This window comes from Rhinopithecus roxellana, chromosome 13, assembly GCF_007565055.1.
Source record: "Rhinopithecus roxellana isolate Shanxi Qingling chromosome 13, ASM756505v1, whole genome shotgun sequence".
Classification (NCBI taxonomy): domain Eukaryota; kingdom Metazoa; phylum Chordata; class Mammalia; order Primates; family Cercopithecidae; genus Rhinopithecus; species Rhinopithecus roxellana.
Genome location: NC_044561.1, coordinates 48,779,601 through 48,806,255, shown reverse-complemented (window position 1 = coordinate 48,806,255; position 26,655 = coordinate 48,779,601). Strand labels below are relative to the sequence as shown.

Genomic DNA, 26,655 nt, shown 5'->3' with positions numbered 1-26,655 from the left:
TTGTTCATGAAGTTCATTTATGGATAATGAATAAATTTTAAGACAAAATTTTTTACCAACTTAATTCAAGCTATACTGTTACCAAGAGGCAGATATTTTAAGTTTAAACAGATTTTCCAAGAATTGAGAACATTAAAATGCCATGCTAAAAATTTATTTTTCATTTAAAAATGACTAGATTCCATTGAAATGACCTGTTTGAAGGGACTGCAATCTCAATTCTAGTCTGAATTATTTAAGTTATAAAGATGAAAAAATTGAGATGCCACAGTGTTAGTTGCTACCAGAGAAAAAGTTTTTTAAAATCAGTCTTTGTTTCCTATCTGAGAGTGACCCTGGGCTGCTGTCTTTATTTGAGTTAACTGCCAATGCCCTCAACTGTATTCTGGCACCTTGGTTTTTTATTATTTTTTTTTATTTTATTTTGTATGCTTTTTAAAAAGACACTTCTATAAAAGCAAGGCAGCTTGTTTTTAATAAAACACCTATTTCTTCATGTATCACTGCATACCAGCAGGCCAGAGTTCTCATTTTTGCAAGTCAAGACTACAAAATCTGCAGTGCCATTCACAGATTTGATCTCTAAATGTGCTGCTCCGACTTGTAGGTCCTATACAGAAGGAAATGATGCACTGAATATCTTTGCCTGGTTTTGCTTTTGTCATAGTGTTTCTTACAGTCCTCAGCTATTAGGAAACAGATACAGTTATATATTATTGCAATTAAGAACTCAGTTTATTTAGGGGTACTTGTGTACAGTTTTTACAAACCTGATTTTCATTTTTTTGACTTGATTAGGCATTCCTCTCTTGTTCATACCAAAAGTAAACTGAGAAAAGTTGTAGCAAAATATCAGTATGTCTACTTTTAAATAGATGGTTGCCAGGGTCTGGGGGTAGTGGGGAATGGGGAGTCATTTAATTGGGACAGAGGTTCAGTTTTACAAGATAAAGGGTTATGGAAATGGATGATGGGGCTGGGTGCATAACATTATCATTGTATTCAATACCATTGAACTTAAAAATGGTTAAGATGCTGAACTTCATGTTGTGTATATTTTACCTTAATAAAAAAATAGTTTAAATCAGTATATTTAGCAGCCTGTAAGAAGTACTTCTGGAAGAAATAGGTGATTGAGTTAGAATAGCGGTTCTCAGGGATGATGTAATCAAATCAGCTGGGGAGATTGTTCAAACTCATTTCAATTCCCAGAGCCTGCCCTAGACCAGTTAAATCAGAATCTGTATAGATGGGGCCCAAGCACTGACATTAAAAAATTTTAAGCACTTTAGGGGATGTGAAAATCACTGGGGAGGCCGGGCGCGGTGGCTCAAGCCTGTAATCCCAGCACTTTGGGAGGCCGAGACGGGCGGATCATGAGGTCAGGAGATCGAGACCATCCTGGCGAACACGGTGAAACCCCATCTCTACTAAAAATACAAAAAACTAGCCGGGCGACGAGGTGGGCGCCTGTAGTCCCAGCTACTCGGGAGGCTGAGCCAGGAGAATGGCGTGAACCCGGGAGGTGGAGCTTGCAGTGAGCTGAGAGCCGGCCACTGCACTCTAGCCTGGGCGACAGAGCGAGACTCCGTCTCAAAAAAAAAAAAAAAAAAAAAGAAAATCACTGGGGATACCTTCTGCTTTAAATAATATTTTAAGATTAAAATAATTTTCCCTGGTGTTTAGGTGATGACTTGTTTTTGATTCTTTAGGGGTTTGACTTATAAGGAATCTGGAGTAGACATTGAAGCTGGAAATATGCTGGTCAAGAAAATTCAGCCTTTAGCAAAAGCCACTTCCAGATCAGGTCAGTGATCCTATACTTTGCTAATTCATTAACGTTGATATATATTGTGAATGGATTTGGGTTTTATATTTAACAGGAATTTTTCCAAAGTAATATTTGGTTACTGTAAGTTTTGCCCCGCTTAAGCCAAACCCAGTCTTCTGCTTTCTTGTCTTTAATATTAAGGAAAGTGTTTATCATCTGTGATGTTAAACTCAAAAAGATATGTATGCTCCTTTACTCTTTTTTTTTTTTTTTGAGATGGAGTCTTGCTCTGTCTCCCAGGCTGGAGTGCAATGGCACCATCTTGGTTCACTGCATCTTCTGCCTCCTGGTTTCAAGCGATTCTCCCACCTCAGCCTCCCGAGTAGCTGGGATTATAGGCACCCACCATCATGCCTGGCTAATTTTTGTATTTTTGTAGAGACATGATTTCACCATGTTGGCCAAGCTGGTCTTGAACTCCTGACCTCAGGCGAGCCGCCCACCTCAGCCTCCCAAAGTGCTGGGATTACAAGCGTGAGCCACCACGTCTGGCTGGTCCTTTACTATTTAATTACTTTCTTAATCAATTCTTTGAGCACATAGTGCAGTCTCTCATAGGAAGGGCATCTCTTGTTTCAACCATTCTTATGAAGAAGTGGTATGTTTATATGTTATATAAACATATTAACATATTATATGTTATATTAACATGTTACATGTTAATCTGTTAAATGATTACATTCTCCCAGTTGATTTGATTATGTCATTTCTGAGAACAGCTGTTCCAGTCATCTATTTCTTCCAGAAGTATGTCTCAGGCTGCTAAATATACTGATTTTTTTAAACTAGTAGACATTTAAATAATTACATGTTTAATCTATTAAAATGTAGCAAGTAATTAATTTCCTCTCCAACAGGCTGTAAAGTTGATCTTGGAGGTTTTGCTGGTCTTTTTGATTTAAAAGCAGCTGGTTTCAAAGATCCCCTTCTGGCCTCTGGAACAGATGGCGTTGGAACTAAACTAAAGGTAATCAGACACCTTTGTGAATAAAGGCCTTTTATGAAAGATAAGAGGAAATTTACTGTATGTCAAATATATATTTTTCTTCTCTTGACATAATACGAGCTAAAAAGGACCGTACCAAATAACCGTGTAAAATGGCTAAAATATCTGCACATTTCTAATAACAAATTATTATTTAGATTATATTTGGATGGAAAGGTACTTTAGAGGATAAAGGGGATACTTTTAGACCAAGCAGCTTGTCAGAATTTTGTGTTCTTTTGTTTTTAGGTGTTAAGAGCAGCTAGCCAAATGGATAAGATACAACTTTGAACTTATTCCCTAATGTGGATGTTTATATTGTTCTTATATAGATTGCCCAGCTGTGCAACAAACATGATACCATTGGTCAAGATTTGGTAGCAATGTGTGTTAATGATATTCTGGCACAAGGAGCAGAGCCCCTCTTCTTCCTTGATTACTTTTCCTGTGGAAAACTTGACCTCAGTGTAACTGAAGCCGTTGTTGCTGGAATTGCTAAAGCTTGTGGAAAAGCTGGATGTGCTCTTCTTGGTATGACCAGCCATTTTAATCAATAACATATCTTTCTTATTGTATTTTAGCCCTATGTAAAAATGTGATTGGTGCCAATATAACTGGCAAGGGAGACTGTATATCACAAGATGCAGCAAATGAAATATAGGTAAAACTACTTGAATTAAATTTAGAGCCTGCTACCTTCAAAGCCCTCCTCAAGGGTTTGTCCACTAGACCTGTACTCCTAAACTGTCAGGCAGGCCTTATCTTTCTTCCCAATTTTTGGCCACCTTTTAACATCTGCGTCAGTCTCAGTAGCCTCCTCAACAAACAGGTCTAGGAGTTATTTCCTCCCTATTGGCCCTACGGTAGAGGCAGATGGGTTCCTGGCATTCCGGGTCTTAACTAAAGCCAAATTTTCCCATAGAGGGACATAAATAATATATGCCCAAGTTTTATAGAAGTATCTTTAACTATACATGAAATATTTCAGCAAAATGAATCTATAGGTTGATCAAGGAACAAAACAACCACTTTTTTTTATTAAAAAAAAAAAGGGTCTCTCTCTGTCACCCAGGTTGGAGTGCAGTGGTTCAATCACAGCTCACTGCAGCCTTGACCTCCTGGGTTCAAGGGATCCTCCTGCCTCAGCCTCCCAAGTAGTTGGGAACTACAGGCATGTGTCACCACACCCAGCTAATTTTTGTACTTTTTGTAGAGATGGGGTTTTGCCATATTGCCCAGGCTGGTCCTTGAATTGCTGGGCTCAAGCTATCTGCCCATCACAGCCTCCCAAATAAACTGCCTCTTTTATATGACCATTTAAACCAGAAATTGTGCCATCTTGCATCCCCACATGTGTGCACCTAATCTCAGCTGGTCTACCCAAGACCCCTTGAGCACCACCCTAGTCCTCCACATGACCCTTTTCCACTCTGACAAGATGAAAGAAACAACCAAACTGCAGCCACAATTACATATTGATGGAAAAGGAACAAAAAGAAGGTGGCTCAGCTACAGCAGATGACAAAAACTTCAGTTCTCCTTAAGAAGTTAAGGGTAAACAATATCTCTGGTATTGAAGAGGTGAGTATGTTTACAAATGAAGGACCAGTGATCCACTTTAACAACCCTCAAATGCTGGTAGCATTTCTCTGGGGCAGTAAACACTTTCACCATTACAGGCGATGCTGAGACAAAGCAGCTGACAGAAATGCTACCAGCATCTTAAACCAGCTTGGTGCAGACAGTCTGACTAGTTTAAGGAGACCGACTGAAGCTGTGCCCAAACAGTCTGTGGATGGAAAAGCACTGCTTGCTACTGGAGGGGATGATGATGATGAAGTTCCAGATCTTGTGAAGAGTTTTGATGAGGCTTCTAAGAATGAGGCAAACTGAATTGAGTCAACTTCTGAAGAAGAAAAAATGTGTGAAGTAACTAGGAGCTGCTATTTTACATTATGACTGCTTTCTAAAATAGTTTATGGATCTGATAAAATCTAGATCTCTAAGATTTTAAGCCCCATTCCCCTTGGACACTGCAGCTCTTTTCAGTTTTTGCTTATATATATATTTTTTTCTTTTTGAGATGGAGTCTCGCTCTGTGGCCCAGGCTGGAGTGCAGTGGCACAGTCTCGGCTCACTGCAACCTCCACCTCCCGGGTTCAAGCAGGTCTCCTGCTTCATCCTCCAAGTAGCTGGGATTACAGGCATAAGCCACCACACCTGGCTAATTTTTGTGTTTTTAGTAGAGACAGGGTTTGGCCATGTTGGCCAGGATAGTCTCGAACTCCTGACCTGATCCACCTGCCTCAGCCTTCCAAAGTGCTGGGATTACAGGTGTGAGCCACCATGCCCAGCCCACAATTTATTCTTCGTAGCTAATTAAGCTAAAGAAGCCTGGGAATAAAGTTTGAAACAAACAAAAATTGCCTTTCAACCACCATTTAGAACACAGTTTCTAATTTGGAGTCTGCCTATACCTTACATCTTGACGTGATATAATTGTAAGTAAAATGCTATACTTTTTAAGCTAGGGTATTTGGAGTTGGGCAGTCCTGGTTAAGTCACTTCTTTAAGGCTGTACCATCAGCTGAAAAATGGACTGATTAAAGATCAAATATATATGAAACAATTTTGAAACTAAACAGCTATAGAAATGATGTTATATTCAACTGAGCATTCATTCTGTGAAAGCAGTAGTGTTTGGATGCTGCATACATGCTTGCAGAGGTGTTACCTAATCTCACCCTTTGTGGAAACGAGTGCTATTTCTCCTGAAATCTTGCTTGGTGGAAAGTTCTGTTAGACAGCTGGTAGAGTACATTTTCTTAAATGTTTGCAGTACATAGCCATGTGTTAATTGTTCATGTTAAGAGTAGCCTGTGCCACTGTTTCCTAGACAGATTTATAAATACTCTGATTGGTTTGCTCTTGTCTTATCCCACCAGGAGGTGAAACAGCAGAAATGCCTGACATGTATCCCCCTGGAGAGTATGACCTAGCTGGGTTTGCCGTTGGTGCCATGGAGCGAGATCAGAAACTCCCTCACCTGGAAAGAATCACCGAGGGTGATGTTGTTGTTGGAATAGCTTCATCTGGTCTTCATAGCAATGGATTTAGCCTTGTGAGGAAGATTGTGACAAAATCTTCCCTCCAGTACTCCTCTCCAGCACCTGATGGTTGTGGTGACCAGACTTTAGGTAAACTCCCTCATGTTTAAACTGTCCTGCTTGGACATGTCTGAGGAAGCATTTAGTGGTTTTAGTCTCTCATTACTTAGAGCTAAAAGGGAGTGAATTACCTTGGTTTGCTACGTGGTCATTATTGTAGAACTGGTGTCATTCTCCAGAGTTGATTTTTATGTTTTGGTTTTCTATTCATAGGCTAAGTTTTTATCTTCTCTTTTCAACATACAGGGGACTTACTTCTCACGCCAACCAGAATCTACAGCCATTCACTGTTACCTGTCCTACGTTCAGGACATGTCAAAGCCTTTGCCCATATTACTGGTGGAGGATTACTAGAGAACATCCCCAGAGTCCTCCCTGAGAAACTTGGGGTAGATTTAGGTAAGATCACTAAAACAAACTTCTGTTCAGAAAATTGCTAAGGAAAAAAATGCATTGTGCGAGAAAACTATGGGTAGTTAGTGTACACATGATTACACATGGAAAATTCTTAATCATTGGGGGTTTTGGGAGGGAAAAACTCGTTGACCTTTTTCTATCTCCTTTTGCTTCATTCTCTCTATTTATAAGACATAAAATATTGTCATGTAATTGGCTTACATAAAGTTGAAGTACTCTAAGCAGATCCTCCAAGGGGATTGGTAACTTCAAGCTCTATTAAGATGGAGCCCTACACACCAGGAAAGGAAATGTTAGCTATTAAGTAATCCATATGCGAGATAAAAGCACCTAAACCAAGGCATAGAGAAGGGAGACACATTGGAGAATCATTTTATGCTTAGAAGTAAAAAGTCTCAGGTTTCTAGTTAAGCAGGTGAGTAGGTGATAACATCATTAACATAGGAAGAAGAGTAAGTTTGGAGTAGAAGGTTTTTAAATCTTCAGTGTGTTTATTCCAAGGTGACTGTGAGCAGAAGTTGAAGTCAGGCTGAAGATAAATTGGGTGGTATTTGCACATAGTAATAGTTATAGCCAAGAGAATGAGGGGGAGACCAAAAGGTTGTTTCTCAAAGTAGAGTGACTGTAAAGAACAGTCCAAAGCAGAGGGTAAACCATATAAAAGTATTATCATCAAATCAACCTGGATTTTTTCTTTCTTTTTTTTTTTTTTTTTTTGAGACAGAGTCTCACTCTGAAGCCCAGGCTGGAGTGTAATGGTGCGATCTTGGCATCTTGGCTCACTGCAAACTCCACCTCCTGGGCTGAAGCAGTTATCCTGCCTCAGCCTCCCATGTAGCTAGGATTACAGGCACCCACCACCACGCCCAGCTAATTTTTGTATTTTTAGTAGAGACAGGGTTTCACCTTATTGGCCAGGCTGGTTTCGAATTCCTGGCCTCAAGTGATCCGCCCGTCTCAGCCTCCCAAAGTCCTGGGATTACAGGCGTGAGCCACCACGCCCAGCCCCAAGGTAGGATTTTAACGTGACACTGGTCCACAGTGTCAGGTACAGCACAGAAATCTAGAATAAGCACTAGAAAAAGACTTGTGTATTTTAGAGTTAGGTCAAAAGGCAGTTTGCTGGTCATAGATACCACCCACTAGATTGTTGTGGCAGAGTTGTAGAGACAGTGGGTAGAGATTTCTGTTTGAAGAAACCTACTAGTAAAAGGGAAGTGGAATAATTTTATACATGCAGCAAAAGTGAGGGACAGAGTCCTCCCTCCCTGTGTTTTTGTTTTGTGATGGAGTCTTGCTCTGTCACCAGGCTGGAGTGCAGTGGCGCAATCTTGGCTCACTGCAACCTCCGCCTCCGGGATTCAAGTGATTCTCCTGCCTCAGCCTCCCAAGTAGCTGGGACTACAGGTGCCCACCACCACATCCGGCTGATTTTTGTATTTTTAGTAGAGGTGGGGTTTCACCATGTTGGCCAGGATGGTCTAGATCTCTTGACCTAATGATCCACCCACTTTGGCCTCCCAAAGTGCTGGGATTACAGGCATGAGCCACTGTGCCCAGCCCCTCCCTCCCTTGTTTTTGTAGAATAAAGTCAGAGAAACTTTTCCAGCTACAGTCAACTAATACACATTGGCTTGAAGGAGTAGAAACTGAGGGAGTTTACATAAAATAACTTCCCTGTGAAGTATTAGTGAAATGAGCAGGCCTGGGGTGGAGCTTGAAGAGAGAAGTAGATAAAGCAGTCAAGGTCAAACAGGAATGAGACAGCGAGCAGGACTGAAGGCACAGGTGAAGCTGAAGCTGCTCATGTAGTTTCTCTCCCAGAGTAAAAGCCTGTATATGGCCTTGAAGCAAGAACAGAAAAATAGATTGGTTAGGTTGATCCAGCTGAAGCAAGCAGGTATTGGGGTCATTCATGGGGGAGAAGCAGTCAGAGAGATAGAGGTGAGTAGATTTGGTGAGCTAACCCAAGAGTCAGACCGTATGTGAAGCTCGGAGAGAACTGAAGAGTCAGGTAGGTTATGTGGAAGTGAGGAAATCAGCAAGGGAAGCTGGGAGAGTGGTCCCGCTGAAGATGGGATTTCAGTCTAGTCAGGGAAGCAAGACAGACAGGCCAGGCCAGGCCAGGCTGAGTGGGAGTCTCTTCCAGGTCCATGGACTGAGCATAGTAAGGAGTTGAAGGATTTATAGGAGGGTGAAACTAGGGGTTTAAGACCTTCCTTGGGTAGAAATGCTTTCTGATGAGCATATATAAGAACCTTAATAAGTTTTTCATTCATCATCCTTTTCAAGTAGTTAAAAACAGTGGCCTGCTGATGAATGGGGAAAGGAACAGGACTGATTTGTGCATTTGCCAGTTTCTGTGGTATAAATACTCCCATCATAGCTGCTTTAAAAATGGCTGTTTACGGTGAAACCCCATCTCTACTAAAAAATAGCCGGGCGAGGTGGCGGGCGCCTGTAGTCCCAGCTACTCGGGAGGCTGAGGCAGGAGAATGGCATGAACCCGGGAGGCGGAGCTTGCAGTGAGCTGGGATCTGGCCACTGCACTCCAGCCTGGGTGACAGAGCGAGACTCCGTCTCAATAAAAAATAAAAAAAAAAAAAAAAAAAAAAATGGCTGTTTAACAGTCTCTACAAGCTGGCTCTAGCACAGCACTAGTTAAAAACAACATAGTAGTCACCTCATTAAGAAACTGAAAGTTGATATAGCCATATTCCTGAAAGCAGTTATATTTTGAGTTACACAAATGTCTGTATTCCAGTAAAAGCCATTGCACAACTCCTTGCATCCAGCCTCTAAAGTTTCTTCCAGGAATCATACTTTGACAACAGATTTAAGTAAGGGCTTCTGGGATTTTTGTTTGTTTGTTTTTTATTGAGACAGAGTCTCATTCTGTCGCCCCAACTGGAGTTCAGTGGTGTGATCACAGCTCACTATAGCCCCAACGTCCTAGGTTCAAGTGATCCTCCCACCTCAGCCTCCTGAGTAGCTGGGACCACAGGTACACGCCACCACACTTGGCTATTTTTTGTATTTTTAGTAGAGACAGGGTTTCACCACATTGCCCAGGCTGATCTCAAATTCCTTGGCTCAGAGCAATCTGCCCACCTCAGCCTCCCAAAGTGCTGGGATTACTGGCATGAGCTACCACACCCGGCCAGGACTTTTTGACATTAAAATTACAACTTACATTATTCATGAAGTACTTGTTCATTTATAGAAACTAGACTCTTAGTCTGACAATGTTTTTTCCTATAAATACTTTGTAAAACTTCACTAAAACAAGATCATAGTTTGGTAATCTGCTACTTGCCCTGCCATTAAATATATCATCACTATCTACCTGTCTTAGTAGCATCATTTTTGGTAACAAGTATTCCATTTTATAGATGTATCACTATTTAGTTTTAAGTTGCTATTGACTTTTAACTATTGAGAGCATAGTGAACAATGTAGTTACTAAATCTTCTGAGAGCTCAACTATTAAGAATGGACATTTTCCAGCTACTATAAATGGAATTGAATCTAAGAGTCATAGACATGTGATTCATTTTTATGTTTATTTTTATTTAATTTTAGTTTTAATTGTTTTTTTTTTTTGAGACGGAGTCTCGCCCTGTCGCCCAGGCTGGAGTGCAGTAGCGTGATCTCGGCTCACTGCAACCTTCACCTCCTGGTTTCAAGCGATTCTCCTGCCTCAGCCTCCCGAGTAGCTGGGATTACAGATGTGCGTCACCACGCCCAGCTAATTTTTGTATTTTCAGTAGACACGGGGTTTCATCATGTTGGCCAGGCTGGTCTCAAACTCGTGACATCGTGATCCTCTGGCCTCGGCCTCCCAAAGTGCTGAGATTACAGGTGTGAGCCACCGCCCCCGGCCTCATTTTTAAAATTGTATCAACTCCAGGCTGGGTGTGGTGATGGCTCACCCCTGTAATTCCAGCATTTTGGGAGGCTGAGGTGGGTGGATCCCCTGAGGTCAGGAGTTCAAGACCAGCCTGGCCAACATGATGAAACCCTGTCTCTACTAAAAATACACACACACACACACACAAAAGCCAGGTGTGGTGGCACATGCCTATAATCCCAGCTACTCAGGAGGCTGAGGCATGAGAATAGCTTGAACCCAGGAGGCGGAGGTTGCAGTGAGCCGGGAGATCACGCCATTGCACTCCAGCCTGAACGACACAGACTCTGTCTCAAAAAAAAAAAATTTTATCAACTCCAAAGAATTAAAAAACTGATTATCGGCTGAGCATGATGGCTCATGTCTATAATCCCAGCACTTTGGGAGGCTGAGGCAGAAGAATTACATGAGCCCAGGAGGTCAAAACTAGACTGGGCAACATGGTAAGACCCTGTCTCTACAAAACAAGTTTTTTAAATAGCCAAGCATGGTGTCGCATGCCTGTAGTCCCAGCTACTCAGAAGGCTGAAGTGAGAGGATCACTTGAGCCTGGGAGATTGAGGGTACAGTGAGCCGTGTTCATGCCACTGCACTCCAGCCTGGGCAACAGAGCCAGATCCTGTCTCAAAAAAAAAAAAAAAGACTGGGCACAGTGGCTCACGCCTGTAATCCTAGCATTTTGGGAGGCCGAGGCACGTGGATCACAAGGTCAGGAGATTGAGACCATCCTGGCTAACATGGTGAAACCCCATCTCTACTAAAAATACAAAAACTTAGCTGGGCTTGGTGGCGGGCGCCTGTAGTCCCAGCTACTCGGGAGGCTGAGGCAAGAGAATGGCACGAACCCAGGAGGCGGAACTTGCAGTGAGCCGAGATTGCGCCACTGCACTCCAGCCTGGGTGACAGGGCAAGACTCCATCTCAAAAAAAAAAAAAAAAAATCCAATAGATAAACCAAATAAATAGGCAGAACTGATCGTAAACCTTATTATTTAATAAAAAGCTAAGTTCACATTGGCTTCCCTTTCTTAAGAGCATCATAAATAATTTAATTCGGTATAGTTTTTTTTAAAAATCAGATCCCATAATCATAGATCCCAAAGAACTATCCAGATTCTTTTTAAATTCAGAAATGTTGTGTGTGTGTATATAGGCCTTTACCTAAAAATCTTTATTAGAGATATTTGTTGTATTATTTGTGATAAGAGAGAATGTACTCTTTTTCTTTTTTTTTTTTTTTGTTTTTGAGTTAGAATCTCGCTCTGTCACCAGGCTGAAGTGCAGTGGCGCCATCTCGGCTCACTGCAACCTCCACCTCCCAGGTTTAAGTGATTCTCCTGCCTCAGCCTCCCGAGTAGCTGGTACTACAGGCTCACGCCCGGCTAATTATTGTATTTTTAGTAGAGAAGGTATTTCACTATGTTGTCCAGGATGGTCTCGATCTCCTGACCATGTGATCCGCCTGCCTTGGCCTCCCAAAGTGTTGGGATTACAGGCATGAGCAATCGCGCCCACCGAGAGAATGTATTCTTATAGCAGACCTAGGAAGTCTACATTTTAAAATGAATGAGCGGGAGAGGGTGTTGATCTGCATTCCATTAGCATAACTTTTCCTAAGTAGTGTATGCATTTTCTCTAAATAAGTAGACAAGCCATTTAGTTTTGCATTGTACTTTGGGTGCATTTTGGTCATCGCAAAGACTCAGCCAAACGTTTGCAAAAGGATGGTATACTGGCCTTTGCTGGAATTCAGCTACTAGCTTATCTAATCCACTAGGGAATGTCTAAGGGTCTGGTTCATTAATGTAGCACAAAACCTCATTCAATTGTAAGTACTGGCCAAGTGTGTCAACAAAAAATGTTCTTAATGTCTAAGGTACCAGTGGATCCCCAAATAAAAAGTTCTCAGAGGCCAATTTATAGTTTTACTCTACATAAAATAGCAGAGCCTGATTATAATTTCCATATCTTTGAATATGTGCATACTTTTGTACCCTGTGTGAGAAGGTAGGAAAAATCAAACAATTCATGTCTATTTTCAGATGCCCAGACCTGGAGGATCCCCAAGGTCTTCTCATGGTTACAGCAGGAAGGACACCTCTCTGAGGAAGAGATGGCCAGAACATTTAACTGTGGGGTTGGCGCTGCCCTTGTGGTATCAAAGGAGCAGACAGAGCAGATTCTGAGGGATATCCAGCAGCACAAGGAAGAAGCCTGGGTGATTGGCAGTGTGGTTGCACGAGCTGAAGGTATTTGCTCCTTATTCATTTTTAGGTAGATAATTTTAGCTGTATAATATTAGCTATACCTCAGCCTTGCCTCACAAGCTTTCTGCCCACCTTTTAGTGCAGCCGTCGCTATGGCAACTATCTTTACACAGATGTAACATGACAGCACCCACCCCAGCGATACCACGTATCTCTTCATTTCTGCCTCAGAACTCTCAGCATTCATGCATGCACAACCACACCCCACAGGATCACTTCCCAAAGTAATCTCCCCACACACAAGACCTCATGGTTCTGCTTTGTCACTCAGCTCAATTCAAGGAATAGCGAGCACCCTGACAAGTACTGTATCAGTCAGGACTCTACTAGAAGTGCTAGAACTTGGCAGAGGGGCAGAAAATCCACTCAGATTCACTAACAAAGATGTCACATGCTCGCTTCGGCAGCACATATGCTGAAATTGGAATGATACAGAGAAGATTCACAAAAGTAAAAAACAGAAAAAAAAAAAAGTCAGACCTTGCTGACTTCACCTATATCTGCCTTTCTTTCCTCTATTGTGTAGGATTCATTTTCAAGCGGGTTCTCCAAATGCCGGAAAGATAACATCCTTCAGCTCACATTACAATAAGAAAGGAGACCCTCTCTTTCTTAACATCCCATATCAAGTCTTTAAATGGTTTTGCTGGGTCACATGCTTATCCCCCAGACCAGGAGGTCATGGCAGTACTATGGGTGGTCTCACTAGGAAGATTTGGGGAGTAGGGGCAGAATACTGGCAGGCAGTTATATATATCCACTATGTGCTTCAAGATAGTGATGTGATCTGTAGCTTTTAGTTGAAGTAATTATGTATGTTCACCTTTTGGAAGTTTTTATGAATGAATAGTGGTAAGTGATACAAAGGTGTTGTTCATTTTAGTCTTTGCATTATCTTATTTTCAGGATAAAATATACCCTAAAGTTTTCATAAAATATTTTTCTTTCCATTATTCCTGTTAATTCACAATTGTTCTTTACTTATTTATGGACATGTTTGGAATGAAGGTTCCCCACGTGTGAAAGTCAAGAATCTGATGGAAAGCATGCAAATAAATGGGTCAGTGTTGAAGAATGGCTCCCTGAAAAATCATTTGTCTTTTGAAAAAAAAAAGGCCAGAGTGGCTGTCTTAATATCTGGAACAGGTGAGATGTGGCTGCTTCTTCACTGTAGAGCTGTTGACTGCCCTTCCTTTCCTCCCTGCACTCTTTGAGATTGTAAGGTTACTCTCGGCAGAGTCTAGGGACTGCAGGGAATCATGAGGGTTGTCTTTGTCTTTTCAGCATTCTTAGTCTTTCCACTTTTCTTAGGAATTTGAGACCACTCCCAAAGAAAAAAGTAGAGGATGTCAGAAGGCCGGTTAAGGAGAAACCAGAAAAGACAGAAAAGATAGAAGTTCCAGCTCATTTTGTATCATAGCTTTGTTGTTGAAAAGTCTGAAAACAGTTGAGGAATTTTTATTGTTATATTATTAAGAAGAAGTTTATGTTTGACCTTTATGGATAAAGTAATGAGTATTGTATTCTCTCAGATGGATGTAGCCTGATTTTTTTTCCTCTATTGTAAGTAACATTGCTATGAACATTCTTGCAAATATTCAGTATGTTCTTAAATGCATATCTGATTTTTTTTTAATTGATGGCCAAGATCATCATGATTCTTTTTGAGACAGTCTTGCTATGTTGCCCAGGCTAGAGTAGAGTAGCTATTCACAGATGCAATCATAGTACACTGCAGCTTCCAGCTGTGGCCTCAAGCAATCCTTCCACCTTATTGGCCCCCCGAGTAGCTGGGACTGCAGGCATGCAGCACCACACCCAGCTCTGATATTTCTTCAGGATTCATTCCCAGAAGGTTAATTGCTTTATAAGTCGATCTTAAGGTTTTAATGTATTTTAGGCCCAAGTTGATAATAAAGCAAAGAAACTATTGTAAGGTGCAGCCATAAAAAAGAATAAAACCGGCCGGGCGCGGTGGCTCAAGCCTGTAATCCCAGCACTTTGGGAGGCCGAGACGGGTGGATCACGAGGTCAGGAGATCGAGACCATCCTGGCTAACACGGTGAAACCCCGTCTCTACTAAAAATACAAAAAACCAGCCGGGCGAGGTGGCGGGCGCCTATAGTCCCAGCTACTTGGGAGGCTGAGGCAGGAGAATGGCGTAAACCCGGGAGGCGGAGCTTGCAGTGAGCTGAGATCCGGCCACTGCACTCCAGCCTGGGCGACAGAGCGAGACTCCGTCTCAAAAAAAAAAAAAAAAGGCCGGGCGCGGTGGCTCAAGCCTGTAATCCCAGCACTTTGGGAGGCCGAGACGGGCGGATCACGAGGTCAGGAGATCGAGACCATCCTGGCTAACATGGTGAAACCCCGTCTCTACTAAAAATAGAAAAAAACTAGCCGGGCGACGTGGCGTGCGCCTGTAGTCCCAGCTACTCCGGAGGCTGAGGCAGGAGAATGGTGTGAACCCGGGAGGCGGAGCTTGCAGTGAGCTGAGATCCGGCCACTGCACTCCAGCCTGGGCCGCAGACTCCGCCTCAAAAAAAAAAAAAAAAAAAAGAATAAAACCACATCATTTGCGGCAATATGGATGGAACTGGAGGCCGTTATCCTGAGTGAACTGCCTCAGAAACAGAAAATGAGATGTCGCATGTTCTCACAAGTAGGAGTTAAACAGTGGGTACATGTGGACATAAGGATGGAAACAATAGGACCGGGCACTGTGGCTCATGCCTGTAATCCTAGCACTTTGGGAGGCTGAGGCAGGCAGATAATGAGGTCAAGAGATCTAGACCATCCTGGCCAACATAGTGAAACCATGTCTCCACTAAAAATACAAAAATTAGCTGGGTGTGGTGGCGCATGCCTATAGTCCCAGCTACTCTGGAGGCTGAGACAGGAGAATCGCTTGAACCCGGGAGACGGAGGTTGCAGTGAGCCAAGATCGCACCACTGTACTCCAGCCTGGCGACAGAGCAAGACTCCATCTCAAAAAAAAAAAAGAAAAAGATGGAAACAGTAGACAAAACAGGGAAGTGTGGGAGAAGGGGTGAGGGTTGAAAATTTTTCTATCAGGTATGATGTTCACTATTTAGGTAATAGGTACACTAGAAGCCCAATCCCCACCATTATACAATATTCCCATGTACTAAACAAGCGTGTGTACCCCTGAATCTAAATTTAAAAAAGTTTTTTTAAAGAAACTATTGTAATGGTCATAGCATAGTGGTTCTTGAGAGGGTCAATTTTTCTTGCTTAATTAAGCAGCTTATTTCTCATCACTCAGTTTTGACATAATGTTATACTGTTTCTACTACAATGCTAGATCATAAGATACAGAATTTGTAGGAGCAATTACATATCCTAAACCACATCATTTGCAGCAATATGGATGGAATTGAAGGCCAACCAGGAATATCCGTGCTTTTTACAATCTATTAATCCATTATCCCAAGAGGAAGGGAATTTTTTTAATTTTTAATTTTTATGCGTTCATGGTAGGTATATATATTTATGGGGTACATGAGATCTTTTGATACAGCCATACAACCTGTAATAATCACATCCCGGTATTCATCACCTCAAGCATTTATTCTTTCTTTGTGTTACAAACAATCCAGTTATATTATTTCAGTGTGTTGTTTGTTTGGTTGGTTTTTTGAGATAGAATCTCACTCTGTCGCCCAGGCTGGAGTGCAGTGGCACAATCTTGGCTCACTGCAAACTCTGCCTCCCAGTTTCAAGCGATTCTTCTGCCTCAGCCTCCTGAGTAGCTGGGATTACAGGTGCCTACTACCATGCCGGGCTCATTTTTTGTGTTTTTAGTAGGGATGGGGTTTTGTCATGTTGGCCAAGCTGGTCAGGCTAGTCTCGAACTCCTGACCTCAGGGTGATCCACCTGCCTTGGCCTCCCAAAGTGCTGGGATTATAGGCATGAGCCACCGCGCCCAGCCTCTTTCAGTTATTTTAAAATGTGTAATAAATTATTGTTGACTACAGTCACCCTGTTATGCTATCAAACACTAGATTTTGTTCGTTCTAACTACATTTTTGTACCCATTAGCATCCCCTCTCCCTGTCTCTCCCAGTACCCTTCCTAGCCTCTGGTAACCATCATTGCACTATCATCATGAGTTCAACTGTTTTAATTTTTAGCTCCCACAAGTAAATGAGAACGTGTGAGGTTTGTCTTTCTGTGCTTATTTCACTTAACTTAATGATCTCCCGTTCCATCCATGTTGTTGCAAATGACAGGATCTCATTCTTTTTTATGGCTGAATAGTACTCCATTGTGTGATGTACCACATTTTCTTAATCCATTTGTCTGCTGATAAACATTTAGGTTGCTTCCAAATCTTGGCTATGGAGAATAAACATGAAACTGCAGATATCTCTTTTTTTTTTTTTTTTTTTTTTTTTTTTTTTTTTTTTTTTTTTTTGAGACGGAGTCTCGCTCTGTCTCCCGGGCTGAGTGCAGTGGCCGGATCTCAGCTCACTGCAAGCTCCGCCTCCCGGGTTTACGCCATTCTCCTGCCTCAGCCTCCCGAGTAGCTGGGACTACAGGCGCCCGCCACCTCGCCCGGCTAGTTTTTTGTATTTTTTAGTAGAGACGGGGTTTCACCGGGTTAGCCAGGATGGTCTTGATCTCCTGACCTCGTGATCCGCCCGTCTCGGCCTCCCAAAGTGCTGGGATTACAGGCTTGAGCCACCGCGCCCGGCCGCAGATATCTCTTTGATACACTGATTTTCTTTCTTTTGGGTATATACCTAGCAATGGGATTGCTGGATCATATGGTAGCTCTTTTTTTTTTAATTTTTGAGGACCCTTCAAACTGTTCTCCATGATAATTGTACTATTTTACATTCCCAATAGTGTGTGACGGTTCCCTTTTCTGCACATCTTCGCCAGCATGTTATTGCCTGTCTTTTGTATAAAAGCATTTTAACTGGGGCAAAACAATATGTCGTTGTAGTTTTGGTTTGCATTTCTCTGATGATCAATGATGTTGAGCACCTTTTTATATACCTGTTTGCAATTTGTGTGTTTTAAGAAATGTCTATTCAGATCTCTTGCCCATGTTTAATCACAGTATTAGATTTTTCCCTAATAAATTGTTTAAGCTCCTTATATATTCTGGTTATTAATCCCTTGTCAGATGGATAGTTTACAAATATTTTCTCCCATTCTGTGGGTTGTCTCCTTACTTTGTTGATTGTTTCCATTGCTATACAGAAGCTTTTTCCATATTTACTTAAGTTGCCTGTGCCAAGAGAAAGGGAATTTAGAAGACTTACGTATCACCAGTCTTTTCCAAGACATTTATTCAGAAAATTTGACAGTCCCCTATTCAAAACAGCACATCTCTTTTTTTAAGAAGTGTGAGGCCGGGTACAGTGGCTCACGCCTGTAATCCCAATACTTTGGGAGGCCAAGGTGGGCAGATCACCTAATGTCAGGAGTTCCAGACCAGCCTGGCCAACGTGGTGAAACCCCATCTCTACTAAAAATACAAAAAAATTAGCCGGGCGTGGTGGCACATGCCTGTAATTCCAGCTACTTGGGAGGCTGAGGCAGGAGAATTCCTTGAACCCGGGAGGTAGAGGTTGCAGTGAACCAAGATCATGCCACTGCACTCCCAGCCTGGGTGACAGAGTGAGACTCCGTCTCAAAAAAAAAGTATGAACTCACTGTTGTTTTTCTCCCTTCTCAGGATCGAACCTGCAAGCACTCATAGACAGTACTCGGGAACCAAATAGCTCTGCACAAATTGATGTTGTTATCTCCAACAAAGCCGCAGTAGCTGGGTTAGATAAAGCGGAAAGAGCTGGTATTCCCACTAGAGTAAGTGACTTGGGAAAATATCTTTCCTGTGGGCCATATTTAAGTTTATAATCTGCCCTCACGGGACCCTGGTCTGTGGGGCACTTATTCTATGGACTTTTGCCATTGTCGGTGGGTGCAGGCCTTGCCTTCTCCTTCATCCTGTCCCTTTCTTAATAATCTATCAGGTATATCTTTACAAAGAAGTGAAGTATGGGCTGTGTAAAGGTTGAGTTTTTAATTATTTTTGGTAATTCATTGAAAAAGGTTGTGCTTATCTTTTTCTATTACAGGTAATTAATCATAAACTGTATAAAAATCGTGTAGAATTTGACAATGCAATTGACCTAGTCCTTGAAGAGTTCTCCATAGACATAGTCTGTCTTGCAGGATTCATGAGAATTCTTTCTGGCCCTTTTGTCCAAAAGTGGAATGGTAAGCAAAAATTATTTGACATCACATTGAGAAATCAATTGAAAATGGTCTCCAGAACAGTTAACTTGCCAGACAATCCCAGTAGTGAACACCCTTCCCAGAAATCCAACTCCTGTTTGACTGTGATATTTTATTAATACTTCAACACAGGTAACAGTTTAATTTCCTTTGTTTTACTCTAAAGAATGACCCAATGATGATTTATTAACGTGCTCTCTATCCATTTACTTTGGCTTGCTGTAATTAGTCATTTTTTCTAATGTAGCTTAGTTTTGTTTCACATTACTCCAAAGATAATATTTCATCTTCTGAATAAATATTCGGAAGACCTTCCTTTACTTGTTTAGAAGCAAAAGAGAATGATTCCATACGTCCCAAAATGAAGAGTCCATCCTCTCTCAGGAAACATAGACCATTGCCAGACGTTGGCAAGGAGGAGGTTATTGCCAGAAAACACATACTATCTATGTTACTGCCTTCTCCCCAGAAGCCTTGACTGCATCCTGTTTGTGTATGTGTGCACACAGTTGGTCACACAGTTGGACAATAAATGCATTTTCCCTCCAAAGACTTTATGTATTCTTAGGTGAATGTAGTTAGAGCACTTGTGGTGTGATATAAAATAGACAATGCCTTTGGTGACATGAGCCACACAGAACTAATCTAGCATCTCTCTGGTGGACGGGTCACTTTGTGGTTAGAAGTCAAGCACATAGACACTATGTAAGAACCTCTTGCTTCTTTTTAACAGTATGTGCCAGCAACAAGCTGGTATCAGCTTGAACTCCCCACCTTCCTGTCATCATGAGTGGCTGTTCAGAGCACCCCAGCATGCCTTTGGCTGTGCAAGGAGGGTACTTGCTGCTTCCGGGACCTTCGTGGATGAGAACTTACTTCCTTTTACCTCATTTCTGTGTTTGGCAAAGAAAACATCCATCCCAGAATCCAACTCCTGTTTGACTTCAGATCTAGAAAGGAAAACATATTCCTTTAACAGAATACCCAGGATTTTTAAATTCTGACCGCTATGCTTTTTTTAATTTTTAGGAAAAATGCTCAATATCCACCCATCCTTGCTCCCTTCTTTTAAGGGTTCGAATGCCCATGAGCAAGCCCTGGAAACCGGAGTCACAATTACTGGGTGCACTGTACACTTTGTAGCTGTGAGTATGTCTTTTTCTACCAACATGATATTAGTAGTCAGATGTAAATTACACTGGCTAGAAGGTAATGTTCTTGCTTACTTTTCCAGGAAGATGTAGATGCTGGACAAATTATTTTGCAAGAAGCTGTTCCCGTGAAGAGGGGTGATACTGTTGCAACTCTTTCTGAAAGAGTAAAATTAGCAGAACATAAAACATTTCCTGCAGCCCTCCAGTTGGTGGCCAGTGGAACTGTACAGCTTGGAGAAAATGGCAAGATCTGTTGGGTTAAAGAGGAATGAAGCCTTCTAATTCAAAAATGGGGCCAGTTTTGAAAGAATTATTTGCTGTTTGCATGGTGGTTTTTTATCATGAACTTGGCCCAAAAGAAAAACTGCTAAAAGACAAAAAAGACCTCACCCTTACTTCATCTGCTATTTTTTAATAAATAGAGACATTAAAAACAAGACTGGTTAGTGTAGCATATCTGAGACATACAGGTATCTTGGTCTTTTTTATGCTCTTTTTCTGACCATCACCACCTCTTCTTTGTTGTTGTTGTTGTTGCTGGTATTGTCTGACATGAGGAATCACCTCCATTTTTGTAAGTTATATGTTTTCAGCCAGGCATGGTGGCTCACGCCTGTAATCCCAGCACTCTGGGAGGCCGAGGCAGGTGGATCACAAGGTCAGGTGATCGAGACCTTCCTGGCTAACACAGTGAAACCCCATCTCTACTAAAAATACAAATAATAGTTAGCTGGGCATGGTGGCATGCGCCTGTAATCCCAGCTACTCAGGTGGCTGAGACAGGACAATTGCTTGAACCCAGGAGGTGGAGGTTGCAGTGAGCCACGATCACGCCACTGCACTCCAGCCTGGTCAACAGAGCAAGACTCCGTCTCAAAAAAAATAGTAAGTTATATGTTTTCTAATCTTTGATCATATGCTTTTGAAGCCATGACTGCTGGATGTATCTGAGTTAAAATGGGGAAAAGAAACATGAGGACAAGCCCAAGTGTATCACCTGGGTTCCATTTATAATCTTGGTTATAGATTCCACTGTGTAAAAGTTGCCCAGCCTCCTTCTGATCAGTGTCAAGTGACTTATCTCTTCCCCAAGTCTAACGAGGCAGTGTCTCTTCCTTATATTGTATATCTGATTTGAGACTTTCCTGATCATCGTGATCATAACCTGGTGTGTTAAGATTTCTGTATAGCTCCCATTTCTGAAGGATAGTATCCTTTATGCTTTGAAGTATCATTAAACGTTCCTCTAATTATTGACAGTTTCTGTAATCCCCAGATTTTAGCTTCAGTAAAGTTTAGTTATCCTGTGGTTTATAAAGTTCCATGCTTCTCTGTAAGTCACTAGAGGATTAGAGGGAGCGTTGGTGGCTTCTAGATTCAAGCATAAAACTAGGCATGTTTCTCATCCACTCTCTCTATTCCCTCGTCAATTAAAGTAGGCAAATGTCATTCATACAGTTGTTTTGATGAGACAGTCTCGCTCAGTCGCCCAGACTGGGGTGCAGTGGCACAATCTCAGCTCACTGCAACCTCTGCTTCCCGGGTTCAAGTGATTCTCCTGCCTCAGCTTCCTGAGTAGCTGGGATTACAGGCATGCACTGCCACACCCGGCTCATTTTGTATTTTTAGTAGAGACGGGGTTTCACCATGTTGGCCAGGCTAGTCTGCAACTCCTGGCCTCATTTGATCTCCTGCTTTGGCCCCCAAAGTGCTGGGATTACAAGCGTGAGCCACCACACTCGACCTCTTTGTTTTTGTGTGTGTGTGTTTTTTTTTTTTTTTTTTTGAGACAGGAGTTTCACTCTTGTTATCCAGGCTGGATTGCAGTGGCACGATCTCGGCTCACCGTAACTTCCACCTCCTTGGTTCAAGTGATTTCTCCTGCCTCAGCCTCCCAAGTGGCTGGGATTACAGGCACGCACCACCACACCTAACTAATTTTTGCATATTTAGTAGAGACGGGATTTCTCTGTGCTGGTCAGGCTGGTCTCAAACTCCCGACCTCATGTGATCCGCCCGCCTTGGCCTCCCAAAGTGCTGGGATTACAAGCATGAGCCACCGTGCCCAGCCTCCCAGCTAATTTTTATATTTTCAGTAGAGACAGGGTTTCATCATGTTGGCCAGGCTGGTCTCGAACTCTTGACCTCAGGTGATCCGCCCATTTCAGCCTCCCAAAGTGCTGAGATTACAGGTGTGAACCACTGCGCCTGGCCCCAAACAGCATTTTAAATTTCCTATATCACCAAACTCCAGAAAGTCACAGGGAAAAAAAATAAGTTGTTATAACAGTGTCACTCCTTGAAAGCTTCAATTACATGCACCAGGAAAATGTACCATTGAAAATCATTTTAAATGAAATACTCAGTCTATTATATCCTCCTTTACTTTTGTTGAAAACCAATTATTGGAAACCATGCAATTTTTTTTGAGAGGGAGTCTCACTCTGTTGCCCAGGCATTAGTCTAGTGGCGCGATCTTGGCTCACTGCAACCCCCACCTCGGCCTCCTGAGTAGCTGGGACTACAGGCTCGTGCCACTATGCCTGGCTAATTTTTGTATTTTGTAGAGTTAGGGTCTCACTGTGTTGTCCAGGCTGTTCTCCAACTCCTAAACTCAAGCAATCCTCCCCCTTTAACCTCCCAAAGTTCTGAAATTACAGGTGTGAACCATTACACCTGGCCAAACCATCCAATCTGTAAAGGATTAATTTCCCTTCTTCAGCACCCACAGTAAATCAACCTTTTCAATTGCGCCTTTGCTGCCTGGAAGGTGTTAACAATCTGGGGTAAGTGAGAGGTGCGCCTTTCTTTTGCAAAATGAGGGAGGGATGATGCTCAGAGGGGAGGTGGGACTTCTTTGTACACCTTGAGGGATTCCTGTATTCAACACTGTGACACCACTCCAGGGTCAATCATTAGCTTCGAGGAGGAGGTTTAGGCATTGGCGTTGGCAAGAGAGAGTAGATCATGAACATAATGTAGAGGCGTGGAATCTGAGAGTACCAATCGCGTGAGAAGGGCGGAGCCAGCCAAGGACACTGGGTATGAGTAGGCTGTGCAGTAGGGGGACCCAGAAAAGAGAGCGAGCCACGGCACGAAGCTTGAAGAAACGTGTCTCAAAGAGCGGAGAACGAGCTTCTGGTGCCTTTCTCTTAGAGGCCAACTGCAGCAAGAAGAGAGAAGAGTCTGTGCCATCCGCACAAGCACCCTTCAGCACACCCGAAATCCCAGGATCAGAAATTCCTGTCTGTCTTCGGATGGGGAGGCTCTGCCCCACATCCCACCCCCAGCACAGCTCACCCAAATCCAAATCTCCACGGTGGCAGAATGACTCCGAAAGAGGAAAGCAGGAGGCAGCAGCCCAGAGCTGGTCCTTCCGGGCAGGGTGTATTCAGCAAGAGGAAAATGAGGAGGAAAGCTTCTGCCTGCTTTCAGAGTTTTCCATCTGGGAGGAAACAGTTTGGGTCACACAAATCCCTGGGACCTACTGAAGGGACGTATAAGGATCAAAGACACCTGCTGTGTTGGTTTGGTGGGGCTGATGTGACAAAGCACCACAGACTGGGGCTTCAACAACAGGAGACCGTTATTCTCCCATAGTCCTGGAGACTGGAAGTCCAAGATCAAGGTGTCTGCAGGGTGGGTTTCTCCTGAGGCCTCTTCTTGGCAGGCAGATGGCCGCCTTCTCTCTGTGTCCTCACAGGGACTTTGCTCCGTGTGTGCACAACCCTGGTGTGTCTCTGCAGCCAAATTTCCTCCTTTTATAAGGATGCCAGTCAGATTGGATTATCACCCACCTTAACAGCCTCATTTTAACTTAATCACCTCTTTAAATAACATCTCCAAATGCGGTCACATTCTAAAGTACTGGGGGTTAAGGCTTCAATATGGGGGGCACAATTCAGCCCAAAGAGTGGAGAAGTGACCAGGTCATCTGGAGGGAGACAGCTGTGTGAACACCATCTTGATTTACCCACCTCCTTGTGCAAATGCATCATCAAAATAACTAGTGTTTATCCCACCAGCTTTGTGGACTAGAAGGATGGAGGGCAGTAATTCCTTACTACCTTAGTAATTACAATAAAGAAACCTTTTTTTTTTTTTTTTTTTGAGACGGAGTCTTGCTCTTGTTACCCAGGCTGGAGTGCAATGGAGCGATCTCAGCTCACTGCAACCTCTGCCTCCCAGGTTCAAATGATCCTCCTGCTTCAGCCTCCCAAGTAGCTGGGATTACAGGTGCCCACCACCACACCCAGCTAATTTTTGTCTTTTTAGTAGAGATGGGGTTTCACCATGTTGGCCAGGCTGGTCTTGAACTCCTGACCTCAGGTGATCTGCCCGCCTCGGCCTCCCAAAGTGCTGGGATTACAGGTGTAAGCCACTGCACCCAGCCAATAATTACCATAAAGGAATCTTAAGTGTGTGTGTTGATACACACCTATTAGACTGCAAAGATTAAAAAGAGACACTAATGTGTGTTCCCAAGAGTGTGGAGTAACAGACATTCCCAAATATGTTGGTGGTGCAAATTGGTCCATCGCTTCTTGAACATAGTTTAGCAATACCTATTTATTCACAAAACATAGTTGGCTACCTTTCCGTGGCTGTATCTACCGAACCATGTCATTTTTTTTTTTTTTTTTTGAGACAGAGTCTCACTCTGTCACCCAGGCCGGAGTGCAGTGGTGCGATCTCGGCTCACTGCAACCTCCGCCTCCTGGGTTCAAGCAATTCTCCTGCCTCAGCCTCCCAAGTAGCTGGGGTTACAGGCATGTGTCACCAAGCCCAGCTAATTTTTTGTATTTTTAGAGAGACGGGGTTTCTCCATATTGGTAAGGCTGGTCTCAAACTCCCGACCTCAGGTGATCTGCCTGCCTCAGCCTCCCAAAGTGCTGAGACTACAGGCATGAGCCACTGTGCCTGGCCTTATTCTTCTTTTTAAAAATTTTTTAGTGGCCAGGTCTCACTCTGTTGCTTAGTTTGGAGAGCATTGGTACGATCATGGCTCACTGCAGCCTCCAACTCCTGGGCTCAAGTGATCCTCCCACCTCAGCCTCCTGTGTAGCTGGGATTACAGGCAGACACTATCACACCTGGCTAATCTTCTTAAAAGTTTCGTACAGATGGAGTCTCACTATGTTGTCCACACTGGGATTACAAGCATAAGCCACTTCACCTGGCCTGTTTTTCTTTTATGCTGTTTAAGGTGCTGCCTAGAAGAGTTAACTTTTACAGAAATCCTGTTTTTTTTTTTTTTTTTTTGGGGGGGGGGGAAGGAGTCTTGCTCTGTCGCCCAGGCTGGAGTGCAGTGGCACAATCTTGGCTCACTGCAAGCTCCGCCTCCCGGGTTCACGCCATTCTCCTGCCTCAGCCTCCGGAGTAGCTGGGACTCCAGGCGCTCAGCACCACACCCAGCTAATTTTTTGTATTTTTAATAGAGACGGGGTTTCACCGTGTTAGCCAGGATGGTCTCGATCTCCTGACCTTGTGATCCGCCTGTCTCGGCCTCCCAAAGTGCTGGGATTACAGGCGTGAGCCACCGCGCCCAGCCAGAAATCCTATTTTCTTTCACATGAGGTATTTTGTTGATTGTTTTCTTAAAACTGAAGCCCTCTGAATCAGAGTTTATACTGTATCTTTTTCTGTGCTCCTACATAGATGGCAATAAATGATTATAATGTTTATGATGCAGAAGCTGAGAAGGCTAATACCTATTCCTGGCTCCTTTTAGGAGACACAGTCATAACAAAAAATATTGCTTAATGTGCGAGGCACAGTGCCAAGTGGTTTACATACATTGTGTAATTTCTCCCCCTAAAAAAAGTCAATGAACTTGATACCTTTATTATTTCATTATATGTAAAATAGGGAAAATAACAGCATTTATCTCAGAGGGCTGTTGTAAAGATTAAATGAATGCCTGTAATCCCAGCACTTTGAAAGGCCGAGGCAGGCGGATCACCTTAGCTCAGGAGTTCGAGACCAGCCTGGCCAAATGGTGAAACCTGGTCTCCGCTAAAAATACAAAAAAAATTAGCCGGGCATGGTTGTGAACGCCTGTAATCCCAGCTGCTTGGGAGGCTGAGGCAGGAGAATGGCGGGAACCCGGGAGGCGGAGCTTGCAGTAAGCTGAGATCTGGCCCCTGCACTCCAGCCTGGGCGACAGAGTGAGGCTCCGTCTCAAAAAAAAAAAAAAACTCCCAAGCCTCTGCCTTTTCTTTTTATCCTTTTTCTTTGTCCTTTTTAAAAAACTTGCTTCCTGTACAGAGAGGGGAAATGTTCAGTCCCCACGTCAGTGGTTGAACTCGAAGCCAGAAGATCCCTATTTTGATTTTGTCCTCTGGCCTGTCGCCAGCCCCTCAACAGTACTTGAATTAATAAAAGGGCAGGTTTTAAGCCTCATGTATCGTGACTCCGAAGAAACCTCTTCAGGTCCCGTTCCGGGTAAACAGTCTCGCCTTCCCCTGCCCCCAAAAAGTTACCTTCGCCCTCTGAGCCGCAGCTACCCACGCAGCCAACTCGGTCTTTGCATCATTTTCGACGCTCCCTAAGTCCCTCTGGAGAGGCGCAGGCGCACATCGCCCCTTCTAGCGAACTACATCTCCCACAATCCCAATCGGCCGACCACCTCCGCTCAAGGCGGGGACGGAGGCG

The 26,655-nt window shown here is 43.1% G+C and overlaps 1 protein-coding gene across 2 annotated transcripts in view; it reads left to right on the top strand.

Moving 5' to 3' along the window:
* The window catches only part of GART (phosphoribosylglycinamide formyltransferase, phosphoribosylglycinamide synthetase, phosphoribosylaminoimidazole synthetase), a 40,058-nt gene extending 19,592 nt beyond the window's left edge, over positions 1-20,466 (top strand). For both annotated transcript variants that reach the window (XM_030914035.1, XM_010358840.2), the window contains exons 12-22: positions 1,713-1,807; positions 2,689-2,798; positions 3,149-3,347; positions 5,762-6,013; positions 6,230-6,382; positions 12,352-12,558; positions 13,585-13,722; positions 18,285-18,415; positions 18,688-18,829; positions 19,877-19,992; positions 20,082-20,466. In XM_030914035.1, coding sequence (XP_030769895.1) covers positions 1,713-1,807; positions 2,689-2,798; positions 3,149-3,347; positions 5,762-6,013; positions 6,230-6,382; positions 12,352-12,558; positions 13,585-13,722; positions 18,285-18,415; positions 18,688-18,829; positions 19,877-19,992; positions 20,082-20,273 — 1,735 coding nt within the window. In that variant the 3' untranslated portion in view covers positions 20,274-20,466. The remainder of the gene's footprint in view (positions 1-1,712; positions 1,808-2,688; positions 2,799-3,148; positions 3,348-5,761; positions 6,014-6,229; positions 6,383-12,351; positions 12,559-13,584; positions 13,723-18,284; positions 18,416-18,687; positions 18,830-19,876; positions 19,993-20,081) is intronic.
* Positions 20,467-26,655: the final 6,189 nt, after the last annotated feature.